General features: G+C 42.5%; 1 protein-coding gene across 1 annotated transcript in view; it reads right to left on the reverse strand.

Annotated features, from left to right (window-relative positions):
• Positions 1 to 5,064: 5,064 nt before the first annotated feature.
• The window catches only part of LOC107316044 (ligand-dependent corepressor), a 53,854-nt gene continuing 40,083 nt past the window's right edge, over positions 5,065 to 18,835 (reverse strand). The window contains exons 6-7 of the mRNA XM_015867120.2: positions 17,352 to 17,445; positions 5,065 to 14,603 (exon numbers count right to left, since the gene is read on the reverse strand). Coding sequence (XP_015722606.1) covers positions 13,634 to 14,603; positions 17,352 to 17,445 — 1,064 coding nt within the window. The 3' untranslated portion in view covers positions 5,065 to 13,633. The remainder of the gene's footprint in view (positions 14,604 to 17,351; positions 17,446 to 18,835) is intronic.

An 18,835-nucleotide genomic window follows, 5' to 3' on the forward strand; every position in this document is an offset into this window, starting at 1 on the left:
ACAAAACACAGCTATAAACTTATAAAATCCAGATCTGTGTTTTTACGGGGACGACCTCTCCCCTCCCTCTTCTGCAGCGCCAGCCTCACACCACCCCAAACCAGCAGGGACTGGAAATGCAGGACCTGATGATAACAAACAAGAAGCCAAAACCTCAGCAGCACTCCATGCCAGCACACTGAGCCACCACCACTGCTCTGCCCCACTCAGTCCCCTGCAGAGCCCTGCAGGCAGTGGGGAGGGACGCAGCCATGGGCAGGGATGCTGCAGGCATTCTTCAGCTCCCCCAAGCCCCAATTAAAGGCTGACACCGGGTGTACTGGTTTAAATGACGCTATTTCAATCCTCAGAAATCTGCCTGGCACCTCACACTCCCCACACAGATGAATGAGTCCCTTCACACCTCCGTGGGTGCTACAGGCATTCTCTCTTGCTGCACTGACAAAACGGGAAAGCAGCAAGGGAAAGGCTGAGGCTCCACACAACAGCCAAGAGAAAAGCAGTTTTCTTCTCCAGACTAAAAGCTTGAGTTGTGCAAAGCACAGCCCAAGCTGAGCTTTCCAGGCCCCTGAATTTATGCCATCCTTGGTGATGCAGTGATGCACTGGGGGGTTTTATGGCTCGCACCCAGCTGAAAAGCAGGAAGCAGAAGTTATGGATGGGGCTGGCCTGGTTGGGCTTTGTCAGCTGCACACAGGTCGTCCAGAACACCAACTGGTGGATGAACAACATCCATCCATTACGGCCTCAGCCATTTAACCCTTCAGAGTAGTGCCTCCATGTTTTAAAGCATTTACACACAACAACCTTCTCCCCACCTGTCGCCAAATAAAAACCAAACACACCAAAACTGGTCTTGCATTAAACAAAACACACAGCCTCACATAGGTAGGTTGGTCACGGTGCACTCCTGCCATTGCTTCCTCTCCCCATGTAACTGATCTGACCGTATAACAGCAGCTCAGTATCTCTGGTGGTACTCCCAATGCAATATTTAATGACTAATTAAAAACCCTGCCGTTGAGCTATTGCTTTAAAACCAAGGGAAATTCATCACGTCGGAAACACTATTCTACACACCGGGTTTCAAAGACTTCCCAGAATTGTCCTTGTTAATTTTTCTAATTATCGGGGACATCTGGGGGAGAAAAAAATGACAATGAGTGTTTCTCCCTATGGTGGTACTTGCAGAATATACGCGTATCTGTGTGTATATATATATACATATATATATGATGTTCTTTGCCCCAGTGTGGGTGTGATATAAGGGATGCAGCAGCTGGCTGGAGCCACCACCATAGCTCAAAGCACTCAGCACAGCCAGAGGCTGAGATGCATCCATAGAGCAGAGGGTATCCTGGGTGCAATTAACAGATGTTGGGGGACATGGCCCCGTTTCAGGTAGCCTGGAGATTCAGGTAATTGGGACTGGGATAATCAAGGCTGTGCTGTTAATAAAAACAGTACCACAGCTCCTAAGAGTGGGTCTCCCCATGGTGATAGTACACCACATCATGCACAAATGCCTGGTGACTCAGGAGCCAGCACTTTGCTACAGGTCTGTGTGATCTGCAAAGTGTGTCCTGAGCTGCCAGCCCCACACCTGGCACAGCGCTGAGGCTCCCTGCTTGGGAAAAGGGTTAAGGCAGAAAGCACAGATCTCAGCCCCAGGAACCCGGGGGATGGGCTGGCGCAGAGCTGATGGGCTTGGCATGTTCTCTTTGGAAAGTGGGTTAATTCAGCTGCCGCTCAGCTACCATTAAATGATGGAGGTTAATTTCATAGTCAGATAACAATTAAGAAACCAAAACACCTGGCAGGGAACGTCTCCATGCATTCCAGCAGGGAGAGGTTTCCTCCGTGCTGATGTGCCACCCCAGCTCCATCCTTCCCTTCTTCCCTTAAGCTCCGTGCATCCCTTACCTTATTCTCTTTTATTTTATTCCTTGCCATTACACACTACTGCGCTTCCTTCCCCTGCCCTCCTCTCAAAAAGTCACCTTGGTACCCCATCCTACAGTTATTTTTTGCCATCACTTATGCCTCCATGCACACCCCAATGGTAGAGGAAGATCAAACAAATGCAAACCTGGTCCAGCCACGGCCAGTATCCACCATAACAGGTCCCAGCTCTCTCCTGTATCCCATATTGTCCAGCTATGTGGCAAACAGAGGCATAGCAGCACACCTTGCTTAGCATAGACCACTGTCACTGTTACAGGCGTAACTGGCTGTCTTTAGGGTTATTTATCATACTTAGAACATCCTTGATTTTGGCAGCTTACCCTTTGTAATTGGATGCTGCAGTTAAAACATACTTTATCTCCGCAATTTTCCTTCCTGCAGCATAATGACAGGTATTGTTTGTTTCTCTGTGCCCGGGATGAAAACCATCAAATGCTTGTTTGCCAGAAAGAGAAAAAATAAAAGGAAAAATCTACCTATCAACAATGGATCCTTACAAAGGAGCAGATACCTTGGAGAAACCCAAAGTGGTGCATCACCTCCACACACAGCAAGAGCCAGGGGAAGGCAGAACCCCACAGTGCCCTCACTGCTTGCCCCTCCATGACTTCTGCACCTAGCAATAAGCTCATTAAAGGCACTGCAAGGCACACAAGCTTGTATTTACATACAGAGTACACTTACTATGGAGGGTTCTTACACAAAACCAGAGTCCTAAGGCATCTCTTTTTTAGAGCTACAGTCGAACAATTTGTTTTAAGCCAGTACTAACAACTCAGACACGGCCAGCTGCTTCTATGGGAATCCCTCAGAAACACCACCTTGAGCACAGCACTACATCAGAAAACCCAGAAAAAACTGCATCACCTTCACACAAAGGGGATGAAGACATCAAACTGTGCCTGACTTGCCACGTGCTGTTAGCTATGAGACATCTACATATATAGAAAGACTGAACGTTACACTAAGCAAGTCAAAAACCAGACTGAACTCTGTGAAAGCCGCAGCTGTCCCAGCCCTGCAGGGGCACAGCACAGAGCAGTGCTGCCCGCGGGAGCTCCTCCTTTGGTTTTTCCCCCCACACACTCTAAGCAACCTCTAAGGAACTCAGGAACTAATCTGGTTGTCAAATCAGTCCTATTTCTACTGAGTTCCCCATCCGACAAGTGAGGATGTGATGGATTATGAAGCACAGAGGCTATATCGAGGGAACCAGAGCAGAGGAAACATCAGCACTCCCACACGCAGCATTATTTGGGATCCTTCCAGCACCGTAACGTCTATTTCAGTCTCTGGAGAATAACTACATTAGGAAGATGGTCTTCTATTTTAATCTCTTTGTTACATTCATTGTCTCAACTTGAGCATTCCCAGATTTGCTTCCAGCACCACAAGCTCTGCCTTTGACATCACTTCTGGGCTGCCACTGCACCTTCAGTTCGCACTTATGCCAGCACTGAGAGCACCAGGAGGTTTCATCGTGCTGCCCCATCCCTAAGCAGGCCCAAGAAGCTGACGTCTAGCTACAAGGGAACTTGGCAGACTCTTTAAGCCGCCTCACAGTTCTAATCGTAGTTCTTTTCCACCTCTTCACCACAGTGTGAATGCTTCTTTCTGGCTCGGAGCACAGCAGTCTTGGTTACGCGGAGCTGTATTACAGAATGCTTCAAGAGAAGAAGTTGAGACTTCGTTCCTTTCAGCTGAAGAACTTCAACTTCAAAGCGCCAGACCATCAGCAAGTCTTCCAGGAAAACACAAATAACAAAGCTTTGGGTTTTCCAGCCATCACAGGATGAAAAGCATCGATGAAAAACGCTCTAGGAAAAGCTTGCAAGATGCAATAGATCCGGAGGAATGGCAGATGGGAACACGGTTTGTCACTTTCGGAGGCTATTTTCATAGATTTGACAGATGCATTCAGACATACAGAAAAAGATATGATAAACGCTAGTTTACGGCACGGGGCTTGCTAGCTATTTACACAAAGACTTACTATTCCTGAAGCAGCGTAAGGCTCCAAGCAAACCAAGTGTTCATTTAGGCGCTATTTGCCGAGCAAAGCTAAGCTAAGGATGGTACAAAGCTACCTTAGCATTTTGCTTTTATTTACTTTTCTGATTTAATAGCAGGGTTAGCATACAAGAAATACAGTTATTTGCAATGTACCAGCTCTGTATGTTAAAATACAAAAACAAGGCACGGGTAACTGTGTTAGTAAATGCAAACTCTCTGCTGAAACCTACTTTCCAACAGCACAAGATGAGGCAGCAGGCTCTCAGGAGAAGCCGGGGCTGCACAGGCTGCAGCACTACACGAGCTCTCCTGAAGCCAGGAGGTTCCTGCGTGTTACCCTGCAGACCACCCTCGGACCGAACACAAAGGTTAGCAGCAGTGCCTGAACCCACGTGGCTTCCATTACACAACGCTTACTGTAACCTACTTTCTAGCATTCAGAATTGAGGTATCAATAATGCATGGCGTTAGAAGTAGTTCAACCCAACGCAAAGTGCGGCTGGGGGAAAGCAAGCCGTGATGGCAGGCAGCAGTATGGAGTGGCATCACTGCTCCACAGCCCTGCAAGCTGGGCAGCACCGAGCTGCCCCTTTAGGAAGGCAATGCTCCTGCAGAACCCCCTGTGCCTGGGAGAGCACAAGTGAGCCGAACAGAACCACAGCACGCAAGGATTCCCAGGCAGGCTCTGACTGCTGTGGTTTCCACCTTGACTCACCACTAAGTGCTCAACGGACAAAGCTACTTTCTTGTTTTCCTCTCTCTCGTGAGAGACCGTTCATTCTTCACCAAATAAATTATTTACCCTGAAAGAAATTAAGGTGACCAGTCGGGAAGAGCAGATTAGAGTACGGGAGCTGCACGACATTCTACATCAGCACTCCCTGCCCGGCTGCTGGAGCAGCACAACCACCAGCCCTAAGTGGGAACACGAAACAAAAGGAGCGTGGACTCCCAGCCTGGGCTTTACCTGCCATTTTCCCTTCCTCCCCCGGCTCTCTTTAGGCACATCACTTGCATTCCAACAGCTCGGGTTGGTGGTGCGGGCGCTCAGAAAGCACGCTAGGAACAACAGAATTGGAACCCCTGCAAGTTTTTCACAACAAAATTTATTAGAAGAATAGTGGTTTTGAAAAGTCTAGCATCCAGTGAAAACTACCATACACAACATTACAGCTGGGAATGTGTTTCCAAAATGACATGGTCAAATAATACAATGGAGCCATTAAATCTTACACATGCACAACAAGAGGATTAGCGCTTTGACATACAATGCCAAAAAAAAAAAAAACCAAACAAACAAAAAGAAAGAAAATAAATGAACCACGTGAAATAAAAATTTTAAGTACTCATCACATACATTAAGACACAGCTTATTTAGTCCAGTCAAAAAATCAGAACTGCATTAAAAAAATTAACGTAGTGCAATCAAACCAAAAAAACCTTAATTTGTGATCATAAGTGCTCTACTACATAAAACATTGATCATAGCAAGGAACAAAAAAAATTCAAATCACACGGTACAAAAAAAATCTGTAAATAAATATAAACTACAGTACAAGAGAAATATTAAATTATACAATTCCGTCAAACTGTAAACAGTATATTGAAATGAGGTCCATAAGAGTAAAGGGGGGGGGTTCCTGTTTCATTTTTTTTTTTCTTCCCATGACACTTGAACTTCTAGAGGTCAGAGAGAAATGCCATTTTCCATACTCTTCAAAGACTATGGGTTACATAAATAGAAAGAGAAGACTTTGTGGGTGTAAAGCGTCAGATAATAAAGCAGAGGTGCCGCCGACTCACGACCGCCAACAGATGACAGCGAGAGCGGAGCAGCATTTTGCTGCTGAGGTCACAGCCGCACAGCGCGGCCCTCTGCCCATCGTCCGACGGGTTTACACGCTCGTCATACGAACACCAAACTTTGGCAGAACAATTACTCATAAACTCAAAGCACTCCCGGCCCATTGGTTTCCATCACAGTGGCCAGTGCACAGAATTCTCTAAGGACATTGCATAACTAGAGTGTAGAGGTCAGACAGCCAAGGACCCGTGCTTGAGGTTAGAAGTAGTTATGGTGAGAGAGAGAAGCAAGAGCCACGTTAAGGAGCCGCCCCCGCAGGGCACGGAGGCGGCCGGGAATGTATTTCTTTTCTTTATTTATTCTTTTTTTTTTTAGCTGCGCTGGCTAGTAGTGGCATTTTAAAATATATAAGTTTAAGATAACATATATACTATATATGTATATAATATAATACATATTATATAATATACATAGGAATTTCTTACAATACATACCAGGAACCCCCACGCGATCTGCTCAGTAGTAATAACTGAATATACAGAATGCCACTATAAGTGTCTGAGGCACTGTGTGCTGGAGAGTAAATATGCAGCTTTAAAATCCGTTTGGCTGAGTTATACCTGGATACCTGAACTGAGTTTTAAGTTGACATTCATCAAGGATGTGCTATCAGCACGTCAAAAGAAAAGCAAAACAAAATACAAGTCACTGCTAGGTTTAAGAAGAGAGTACAAGTACCTGAATTGAGTGAGGATAGTGTGTAAACTGTCCCTGAGGGTTTTTAAACAGTGTGTGTACAAGTTGGATTCCTAAGAACATTAGTTTCACTTACATTGCGGACTGATAAAATACCAATGTCTGACAATTTAACAAGTGGAGGTTAGAAAGAGTTATGAGCAAACACTCAAAACATATTTTATACATTTTAAAGCAGCAGTAAGCTGCTGTAAGCATAGATCCCATCAGTACAAGCAACACGTGGGACTCAGATAAAGGTTTCTATTTGCAAAAAGCCCATCATATATCGATAAGTAAAGAATATTCACCTGCTAAATTAGAATGCACCTAGATACAGACTAGCAATTCAAGATTATTTTTTTAATCAAATACTTTGCTCTACTTTGCTATTACATACTAAAATTCCTTAAGCTCACTAATGCTGGTATTCTAATCTATTTTTTTTTCTTTAATGTTCCCCCTTCATTTAAGAAATATACCATTCCACAACTTAAACATTAAGATTCATTTTCAGTCCTCAGATGTAAAAAGCGTGTCAATGAGTTTATATTAAAAATTTACATGGTAAAAAGGCTTGAATTTCAGCCAGAGATTCTAAACACTACTCATTCCCTGAAGGCAGAAGGGAGAAAGAATCCCTACCCATTTTTCTTGTGATACATTTTTCAAACTGAACGTTAAACAACGGTCCAAAATGATTTCTTGGTTTAGGAAACTGCCCTTTCCCTACCCATCATCCCAGATTCCAAATGCCAAGCCCTGAAACGGCCTATTGAAATGATCGGTTACAAACATCAGGCATGTGTGCATCCCCTGCCTGAACTTCTGAACATCTCTTTCCATTCCTTAAAAGACAGATTAGTATCCCAAGAGAACTTGTGATCTGCCCTGAAAAGCTGTTTGTGATCCTAGATTGTACGCCTAAGATTCCTTATAACCTGAAGACCAGATTTAATTAAGACTCTGGCATTGTAACAGAAAAAGTGCTGCAGTTACTTATCCCTTTTCTGGTACTTTAGAATAGGTCAGACAAGCGCTTTATACAGTGACAGTAAAGTTTACATGCTTTCACGCAGGAGTAAAAAATATCATCTGCAAAAGTCTTTGAGAAATGTAGCACCAAGTAGTTGATAACCTGTATTGGTCACTGTAGTAGCATCTTCATTATTTATGGGAAGGAACATACATTGAGACCATATTAGGTAACGACTACAGAGATTAATTTGACATTAACTTTTCCTGCTCCAGTCAGAATGAAGTCTGTCCCCTAATCCCTGATCCATCAGGTAGAATTAGTTTTTCGAGCACTTCTAGGTTATACTTACCAATGAAGTAGAGACCAACATGGGGGTGAAGGGGGGAGAGGAAATGCTTGTTTTTGAAGAAGGTGAATGAAATACCCTGGGATGGGCTGAAGAAAACCCAGCCTTCCAGCACCTAGCCCAGGGGAACTTCGCAGCTATGTCAGAGACCCATGTCAGGATTAGGTACAGCTCCCTAACACTAAAAGTTCCCGTGACAATACCTGAATGTAGGGCAAAATTTGACAGGATGTGAAACTGCTGCTGTAATATCGCTACAGAGACTTGGCCCGGCCAAACCAAGACCAGGAGAGAGATGGATGTTGGAACACTGTAGCTACCTGCAGTTTTTATCTTGCATATGTGGAGTGCACCTACGGATCATTCTGAGTCTACAGTCTCTCTCTGCTTAGTGATCATCACGGCACATCGTGTTTATATACTGGATAGTTAGAAATGAGCAACTGCAGTGATTATTATATTTGCTATATCTAACACAACTAGCAGTGCAGATTTTCAAGATTCTGATGGTTCTAATCTCTGCGTTTTCCACATAATTCAAGATTGGTACTATCAATGTTTCTGCTCAAAGCTACTCTCCAAACATACTGTTTTGGGTATAGCTTTTAAAAGCAGTATTAGCCAACTTTACCTACTGATGCCGAGCGATACTGGCATAGACTGAAGCTACATTTTGTTTCTGAATCATTTGTGGGCAAAACCTAGAAGTTTCCTATCCTCCTGAGAATGAGAGAAACAGCCTTCCCATCCTACCTCCAACATTGGCAGAGAATTGAAGAAATCTAAAATATTGAGAAGGAGTTTCCAGTACAGATCAATAAATTTGCCTTCACAAGAGCTTGGACTGCAATAGGTGTATGCATTCTTACCCTGAAGAGTTACAATTTTGTCTTTGCTGAAGAAAAGCTCTTTACATCACAAGACGTTGCCGTGCTGTTTTTGAGAAACAAGGGAACAGCGCAGTGTTCCCTTCACTCCTTGGACACCGTGTTCTGCTAAGACTCAAGGACATCCTAAGAGCATTAATCCAAAGTAAACTGAAAAGAAACATGATAATTCCAGTTTTGCCTGTATAACACTCATTGCAGATGATATAAAAAGCAATTCAATGGGAACGAAAAGTTGTTCCAACCTATACAAAGCTTACTCAGCCCTAAAGCCTCTGAATCACATTGCTGGTTCCTGCAAATTTCTGGGGGAAGGCAACGTACCCTTGGGTCCTCAGAAAGAAATATTCAGACTCCAATGTTGGCCTGCCACAAGACAAAGCACAGGGCATTCCTTGACTGTTCCCAACCGGTCCAAACACAGCTGCAGTTGCCCCTCATGTTCGGGAATATCCTCGAACACCAGAAAGCTCCACAAAAAAAGGATAGTACAAGAATTGCTTGAACGTGTTGTGTTAACTAGGGGCACCACCTCGTCAGTACACCTGCATTTGTTAACAGCATTCGTTTTCTGGTGTCAGTGGGAATTCAGAGCTCAATCTTAGGTCTAGCAATAGGGTTGGTCATACAAGCATCAAATCAGGAGATCTGCTAAGAGGAGAAAGCAAAGGCATATGTGTGCTGCTCGTGTAGCTACTTCTCCATATTTATCCCCACTTAGCAGGAAGAAATGAGAAATTCTCAAGGAAACCATCTTGAGCCTTTAAAAAAAACAAAACATCAGCAAATGACTGGGGAAAAAAAAAACAAAAAGCTTTCCGATGGAAATGAAAAAGCAAGTCCAGATACGTGTCCCTACAACACCCAACTGGAAACGTTCAACTCTATAGCTGTACTCAAGCATTACAGTCACAATAATGCCTACAACACTGTGGAATGAGGATCCAGCTGGCTGAAAGTGAGGTAATAGTTTGTAATAGGTCAGAGTTCTAAAAAAAGCACTTTTACATCTTACAAGTCCAAATAAAGATAAAAAAAAAGAAAAAAAGAAAAAAAAAGACACATTTCATACATGTTGGGCTTTCTCACCAGAACTGTACGATAATTAACTCCACACCAGGACCCCTACCACACTAAGCCTTACTCATCGTCAATTATATGCTGCAGCAAAGATTTACCAAGCGACACCTAAACTTCAGTACAATATGAAACTTGAGTCTTAAAACTTTATACACACAAAATATAAAATTACTTTTCTAGGATGGGGGCGGGGCAGAGGGATTCTCCTTCATGATACTTGGACTGAAAAACTAGTTTTCAGAGACTGCCACAAATATTATTCACAGTTTCTCGCTGTCAGGCTTCTTCAGCTACATCAACGTAGTACACAACAATACTGTTAAGTCCAATCACTACACCGGCTGGACTATCTCGGGAGTAAGAGAAAACCAGTGACAAAAAGCACCCAAAGGCCTCCTCCTAATGACACCTCTGCTCCTACAGGGCTGCGGTTTGTCTACGTTACATGCCAATGCGACCTCAAAGAGCAGCAGGAGGAAGATTCTAAACCTCAGCTCCTGTCCAAGTGATCCAAGTAACATAAGCATCCACTTAGCAGAAATAACATGAGAAACAAGGCTTTTGCTACAAAGACAGCAGTGAACCACACCTTCCCACACCAAAATATGGTCAACCGGGGATTTTGGCCATGCAAACTGCTGGGCAGCAGAAAATCAAGCATGCTAATGGACAAACATTAATCCCAATCCTATATTTTAAAATGATCCCATTTACTACTAGTTAGCTACACTGAAAGCGCCTGTAAAAAATCCGTAGTGAAAAAGGAAAGGAAATATTCGTGATCACTGCAGCACTCAGAGTGATCCCAGTCTCACGTGATGAATCACCTCAGAGAAAATACACCGGGTGGGACTTCGAAACAGAACGTTAACATTAAAAGGTGCACCTGAATCTTACAGACTAAATTTACAAAACCTACAATAAGGTAAAATATATATCTTTTGAATATTCAGCAGCTTTTTTTTTTTTAATTTTGTTTTTATTCTTTTTTTTTGAGAGGCTCATGAAAGTTTAAAAAGGGACCACTAACTAATCTCAACCATGCTTCACAAAACAATAATGGCTATTTTATATTGCAGTTACCGACGTAATGCAATTAGTGCTTAAAAAATAATCTACACTTCTTTCTTTTTTTTCCTTTTTTTTTTTTTTTTTTTTTTCCTTTTTCAACAGAGACCTTTGGAGGAAATACGGTTGTTCAAAAGCTTCTTGAAAAAGAAAGGTTACCTGAATATCAAGTTATCACAGATCAAGTGTTATGTTTAAAAGCTTTGCAGACGTGAGTACTACAATCTTCAGGTCTCAGGACGTTTCAACTGAGAAAGTTACGAGTTTGGTTTGTTTTTCTGTGTTTTAATATCCACTTTCTAACCAAAGCAAATAAAGAGTACTCGACTTCTCACTATCTATTTACAACTCTTAGCCTACAGTCTGAAATGACGAGACAAATTCTCTTTTAAAACTGCAGCATTAAAGGGTAGGCACACCATTCTTCTGCTGCACGATTGTCACCCACTTCAACATACACATACAAAATATTTAGGTCGGTAAAATGAGCACTCCACATACACTACAGTGACAAGGTTTTATAAAACTCAACTCATGTTGCTTAAATAAAGACAACGGCAAAAGGTTAAACCTCTCCCAACAGTAAAACTGTGTTACTTCTTTTTTTTCTTCTAAGCTTGCAGCAAACTTCCTACAGCAGATGAAACCACTCGTGTAACCGCACCTTATCGCGATCCTCAGCTAAACTGGAGCGTACTGCAGAGTTCACATACTGCTAACCGAGCTCAAACTGCCTGAAATGCCGCACTACAACTAGAGAGCTACAGGGAACCAAGGTTTCCAGTCCTAAAACGTAGTAAGTAAACAAAAACAAAAGGTAGCTGGGGCCAAACACCCAGCCCACTTCGAGAACAAGCAGTGCATATTCAGAACGACAGCAATGGTGTGCCTAACCTTTGAAAATCCGAAGTTGCTGGGGAGGGGGAGAGGCTAACAGGACCGACGTTCCCGAGGTCATTCAGCATCCCTAGCACCACCTAAGGCCGTCCTCCCATGAACTCTTAGAAACCATTTTCAATCACTGACGCTGCTTAATGCTCTCACACTAAAACTCCGATGCTTCTTTTGGTTGTGCAAGTGGGGAAAACAAGCGGTAATTCTATCTACCTTTTGCACAGATTAAGACCAAATTGTTTCTACCTGAAGAACCAGCAATTCTGATTTGGTCACATTGTGGAAATACCAGTAAGCTCCACCTCGTTAATGACCACTCCCGCAGAAAGTATCAAAGAGAAAAGTTCCCGACAAAACTTATCCTGGATCTCCACGTAACGGATAAAGATACCGTTAATATCAGAAAACAAAGAAACAAACAAAAGGATCTGTGGTTTACGGAGTGCTTTGACGGTGTTTAAATGCTTATTCCAGCATGTGCTAAACCACTATCAAAAACAGGTTAAATAAAAAAAAAAAAAAAAAAAAAAGCAGGACTTAAGATTATTTCCTGCTACTGGCAACTGTAATATTTAAAAAGGAAACACCCATTCACTGAGTGTTCGACCCTGACAGTATTACAGCTAGATATGATACAGAGCCTGAGCCAGGTCAGGCTACCAGTGTTTTACTTCTTCCCTGAACATTAACAAGCTCCTTCACTAATGTGGATATTTGGGCAGACTACTGAGGTTGTAACGTTTGAGATCACTGTTTAGTGGGCTTTTTTTTTTTTTTTTTTTCTTTCTTTCTTTTTGCACAAGATCACAGTAGTTTGTTACACATATACCCCCCCACCCCACCCCCCACCATCCCCAGATTAGAGTCATTTAAACTAGTTGCTGGAACCACTTAGTTTAGTAAACTCAGAATCAAGTCTGTAAAAAGCATGAAGGTCACAAAGAACCTTAATTCTGTTATAATGAGGCATACCCTAATACATCATTTAGTGTACCCTGACTGCTCCTGACCATGAGAAGCTTGTCTTCCGTGAGATAAGGCTACATCCTCAAGCAGGTGAGTCAAATATCACCCTTCAAAAATATCTAACAAAATTACAGCGAAGGTAGTGTTACAAATAATTCACTGACATATTCTGAAGGTAGTGTTTGTAAGTTTTCCCTCCCCTCCCCTCCGGGTGAGCACTAAGCAGACAGCGAATGGTAAGCATGTCGAATTTAGAAAGAAAATAGCAGAGAGCCTAATTAGACCCAATTGATTAGCCACCAAAAAAGCAAATCTCTGAGTCCAAGAGAGGTGCCTTCCTACGTTACTTGATTCAGCTTAAATTCTTTCAATCAACTGGATCAAAGAAAAGGAAGGGGAAAAAGATTTCTGAAACGTTTTGAAGAACGACAGTCTGATTCTCATTCAAAAAGCCTGGTTTTAGGAGACTACCAGTTTAACAAAGTGGACTTATTTCTGTTAAGACTGACATGAAAAACATCCAACAGCGGGAGTTGAAATAGGCTGTACAGGCAAGGTGTCCACTTCCACAGATCTGCATTCTTTATGAGGTAACTCAACTCTCTATTACAGAGAAACATGCAAAAGGCAAAAGGAAAAAACAAAATAAAGAAAAGAAAGGGGGAAAAAGGGATATTGGGCAGGTGAAGGAGGGGATCTGCGTCGCATTGGGCTGGAAAAAAATTTACAAACGTGACATTCAGAGCACGCCTTTCACTTGTGTCCACACAAGTCTATGCTGAACTGCAAAGAAAAGAGCATTGCAGTGAATGGGAGAATGAGGTGTGCTCAATGGTGGTTGAACTATGCAGTAGTGCTCACCCAGTTTGCAAAGTAATTGGCACTCTACAACATCCCTACTCATCTTTCAATTCATTTGCACTTTGTGCTGCTTCTCCCTGGGGATCTAATTCAATCTTTACTGAAACATCCTGCCCCTCCGACCTCATTAATTTCATTTTTTTCTTTGGAGGGTTTTTCAAAGTGCCCAGCCTCTCTTTAACTTTGTACTCCAGTGTACTGTGGGGGATCCCATAAATACTCTGAGCTTTGGAAACACTCATTTTCCCGCTCATCACCACGGAGATTGCTTCCTCCAGTATCTCACTGTTGTACTGTCTGTATCTCCCTCTTTTCTTCCTAGGTTGCTTGGAGCCAGGATCTCCCTCTTGATCTGAGGTGGGATATGGCTGTCCAGAGGTAGACTGCTCAGCATCTGAGCCCCAGGAATCTGGTCCAGCATCCAGCAAACTTCTCCTGTTTTGTTTTGGAAGGATAGCCCTTAACTTTTTGCTAAGCGCGCTCTCCGTTTGTGAACCCATTACCAAAGAGCTATAGCTGAACTGGTCACCAGAGCGGGACTCCCAAGAAAGGTCCATGCCTCGAACTTGTGGTATCTTTAAATCCACAGGAGACGAATGGCTCACGTCCTTTTTCCCATCCTGCTTAGTTTGAAGTGCCATTTTTTGAAAGGCAGAGTTTTCTGTAAGAAAAGGAAGGTCACTGATGTTGCTGAGTGCACCATTTCCCCTGAATTTCATGCGGCTGAAATTGAATTCGTAGTGTGGTTTTGCCCAAGAAGCCTCCCTGGATAATATTAAGTGCTGTCCATGATTCTGTAGTCCAGATGGCCCATGGCTGGCAGCTGTAGAGAACTGGTTTCTGCTCAGCAGTTCTTCACTAATCTGGAGTGATCGAGCCAGCGGTACTTTAAGAGATGTAGAGTGGCCATAACCTTCCCTGGTTCCATCCTGCAAGCTTCTTGGAGGTACCCCATCACCACTCTGTAGTCCCTCTGGATGGTGCTGGCTGGGTCTCCCAGGTCGCCTAATTGGATGGAAGGAAACTGATGTGAGCAGGACTTGCACAGGTAGGGAGGGATGGGTGAGGGGGCCACTCCTTTATTAGAAGGCCTTGCTTGGGTAACATCACTTTTTGCGTTATTTATTTTTCTCTAAATTTTGTTTTTTTATTTTAATTTGTTAATTTTATATTTTTTTTTATTTTTTTATTAAGTCTCAGCATCAGTCAGTTTTAAAACTTGTTGACAAAAAAAGAGAAGCTTTTTGGGCAAAGAAAAATGAAACCTGTTGGCTGGTCTCTGGTTGGGTTCACAAATTCTCGGAGTAGAAAAGACTTCGCGCAAGCGTCTGAAAATAGCACCTTAATTACAAAGGAGGAGTCAATCGCCATGGATCTATACAGAACTGTGTTACTGGTGTGACGTTACCACTAAACAAGTACAGTAATAAAAGAGTAAGCCAGAAATGCAACATATTCAACATGCAAATATGACTGCCACCTGCAGCATCTATGAGTAGGAGGAAACCATGGATGACGTTTGCTTACATCGCATTGAAGAAACGCTGCTCAGGATATATAAAAAAATGCTCAGCACCAAATATGAAAGCCAGGACACTGCAGATCACAAAGAACACTAGACTTACCAAGGTGCCCTTTTAGCAACCAATTGCACCTATACACGGGCCTGAATCTCATTTGACACAGAGCTTAACGTGGCTAAGAAAAAAAAATCCCAAATTCAAACTCTACGCTTTTGTCCAGACCAAACGTTAATAAGCAGGAAAAATAAAGCAAGTAATTTACCATTTTCCTTTTGTCGCAAGTGCTTTCTATGACACAATGCACTGCTACTGATTGCTCAGACTCTTTGTAGTAACTAAGTCCCACCAACCAGAAATTGGTTTCACAATCCACCTCCAAACCTTCCCAAGTTTGATATACCCATTAAGAAAGACTACAAGTGTTATAACACTCAGGGAGACTTTGCTGGCGCAAAGCCCTCTAGATAAATCAGTTTTATAAGTGTTATAACACTCAGGGAGACTTTGCTGGCGCAAAGCCCTCTAGATAAATCAGTTTTATTTAGCTATAGGATAAATGCTATTGAAAAGCTACATCACTGTTTTTAACATCACATTAAGATCAGAAAAAGTAAATAAATCTTCAGAGCAGAAGCATTCACTGAAAGGACCTGGCAGGTAACGGACACAGTGCTTAACATATATGCTTATATGAGAGAGGTCACAGCTGAAGAGAGTAACAGGAGTCAGCATGAATTCAGAACAAAATCCAGACAAATAAGGTTGCTATTCCAAAGAGCTTAGTGCATATCCTCCATCCCTTCGACATCAGGTATTAAGCATCAGAATGTGCACTTGTATTTTTACTCCTAAAAAGAGATCACACTGATAGCTAACTATAACAGAAGGTCAGCATCTGATTTCCTTGATTCTAAACAGACTAAGCCATCATCCACCACGCACCTGTACAAGTGACTACAAGTGCCAGTACAGAAAACTCTCTCTCGACCCACAGAACCAACCAGGACAGCCAGATGCTGTCCATGCCACCCCTTCCCGTGTTGGACTTCAGCTCTCACTTCAGGCACACACATGGGGGAAAAAAAGAAACTTGCTGTTCTTACAGATTCTAGACGGAGTCTTTGTAAGGAAACAAAGCTGAAAAGGTTTTATTACTAGAAATATTAAATGGGAAATGTAATCTTGAAGGGAGAAAATCTCAGACAGCAGTATTTTTCCCCAAAGAAATGCAACAGTCAGACCAGTTGTTAGCAGTACATGAGGTTGGTACTGGCAATGGGATGTTAGTTTAAAAACTCAGGTTTTCTAAATGCTGATGTAAGCCTAAATCCAGCAATTAAATAGTAGTTTGAATCACGTTCTGTTCCTGCACTTCATTAATGAAACTAGTAGTTCACAGCAGCTTCCAAACAAAATTTTCCTATCAACACCCAAAACCCCCTCTTACTCCCAAACCGCCTCTCCAGTACAATTAACTCAAACCTAACTACAGTAAAGGATTTCTAAATGTATGCAGAAGTGACCATTAGAAACACAGCATCTTGAAGTAACTACTGACAGCATTCTTTTACACCTTGAACTAAGGTAGAAGTACTACATCATGCGTGTTGTGCTTCCTTAGAAAAAAATAATTCAGTACAATGGCAAAACCAAAAAACCCAAACTTTGAGTTTTCTGAACGAGACTTCCCTGCCACCCAACTTCTCTATTTATTATTATATACATATATATATTTCTTTTTTTTTAAGGTTGTGGTTTGTGCAAGCAAATAGAAATGCAGAACATGCAGTGATTTGAATCAAATCACTCCAGTTCATCACCCAAATTATTGCTACTGGTAAAAATAAGCTTCTTTGTTAGTTAACTTCCATATAAATGACATGAAATATAAGTCACACTGCAAAGCATTAAAAAAACAGAAGTCTTCAGACATCTAACTGATCTTACCTCTCCACTGAACCCAAGAGGCAGGCAGTACAGGCTTTTGGCTAAGTACTAAACTGGCCTAAATAACAGGTAGCAGAGCTCTTCACCACAGGTAAACCTGTCTCAGTTTGCAACAGCTTTTATTTGGCAGGTGGGATGAAGGTATTTACCAAAAAGGCACGTTGAAAAAGACATTACTCCAGAGGGTTAACACCAAAAATAAGTTAGTTTTGACAAGTGGTAAACATACATTTTTAGTTAAAAACACAGTCATAAAATGTCATTGTAAGTTGCTCTCTCTTACCCATTTCCTGGAGTACTGGAGCATCCTGGAGAATGACTCAGAGAGGTGCTGCCGGCACAAGGACTCTTCTTAGTGGACAAATCAAGCACACCGTCTGTAGAGATGACAGAATCACTTCAGTGTTTGAAGAAACTGGATCAGCCATGCTGACCCTTGACAAAGCCACTTCTTTGGGCTAACGTCATATTCAGCACATAACATCTTTTATTTTCTCAGTAACTCAAGGCTTAGATTTGGTCATAATTGGGCTTGCAAGTAACCAGCATAGTCCTTAGAAGTCACAACAAATTTTGGCACGTGTTACAGGAGCCAGAAAACAAATGATTGCCTACAAATGATGGTTCAGGACACAAGGTCTAAGGCATGAGACATTAACAAATTACTTATGTGCTGGTGGCTTTAAATCAGTGTTGTGTATATATATAGATATAGATTATATATATTATTTTTAATTTTCCTACATAGATTTGGATTAATGTAGGAATTTAGTATGGGAAGCTCGCTATCAGTGGAGCGCACTCACAGCACCAGACTCCTCCCCAACAACTACCTTCCTCCTTTTTTCCATGTCTCTGCTGGGTCCCTGATGGCACCGCCGTTGCTTTTCCCCTTTACTGTGTCACTTTACTCCCTCTCCAATCCTACCTATGTAGCTGTTTTTCCTGCTTGGCTGCTTCTCCCATTCTCCTTTGAACATACACTAATGGCACTTCCTTGTGCTCACCTGCACTCCTCTGTGAGCCCTTACATAAACTCTTCATTTCTAGGCAACAGCAAAGGGACTGCTTCATGCTAGAAAAGCCTTGTTCCCATTGCACTGAAATAACTTGAAATTCTGGTCATTTTAAAAAGGGCAACATTGCCTTAGAAGCAGTACAGCCATCGGAAATTCCTGGAAACTCTGAAACATGGAATTTACGAGGCAAAGAGAAATGAAAGCTGCTGGCAAAGCAGACAAGAGATGTTTCAGAGCTCCTTGCTCAAGTACCTTCAAACACAAGCACAATTTAAGATGGTTTTCTGATTACTTCGAGTTCTCATTTGACATATGGAGGAAAAAAACCCACAAGAAAAGCAGTGAAACAGAACTAATGTACAGAAAGCTGTTCCACCCACTGCATTTGGGAACACCTCGCCACCCAAACCTAAGCAAGCAGAGAGCTCAGCCTTCCCTCTGAGTGCTGCGACACCCAGCCAAAGGACACAGGGAAGGATGGAGCAGCACATTCCCTTCAAGGGGACACACCAACAGCAGAGTGCAGGAGCAGCCCCATGTCTTGAGTTCATAAACTGGCTTCCTCCCCTTGGCCCTCCAGGATGGAAGTACACCCACAATGCTCCTCCAGCAGTCTCTGTGACAGCCTCTTAAATCTCTCCTTAGAAAGTCTGGCAACACCCCTTCCCAATTACGTAAACTGGGAAAAACAGCTACGTCAGCAAACGGATCACTTTAGAAGCTATTGAATTAGAACATGTCTATATCA

Source organism: Coturnix japonica, chromosome 6 (assembly GCF_001577835.2).
Source record: "Coturnix japonica isolate 7356 chromosome 6, Coturnix japonica 2.1, whole genome shotgun sequence".
Taxonomy (NCBI): Eukaryota; Metazoa; Chordata; class Aves; order Galliformes; family Phasianidae; genus Coturnix; species Coturnix japonica.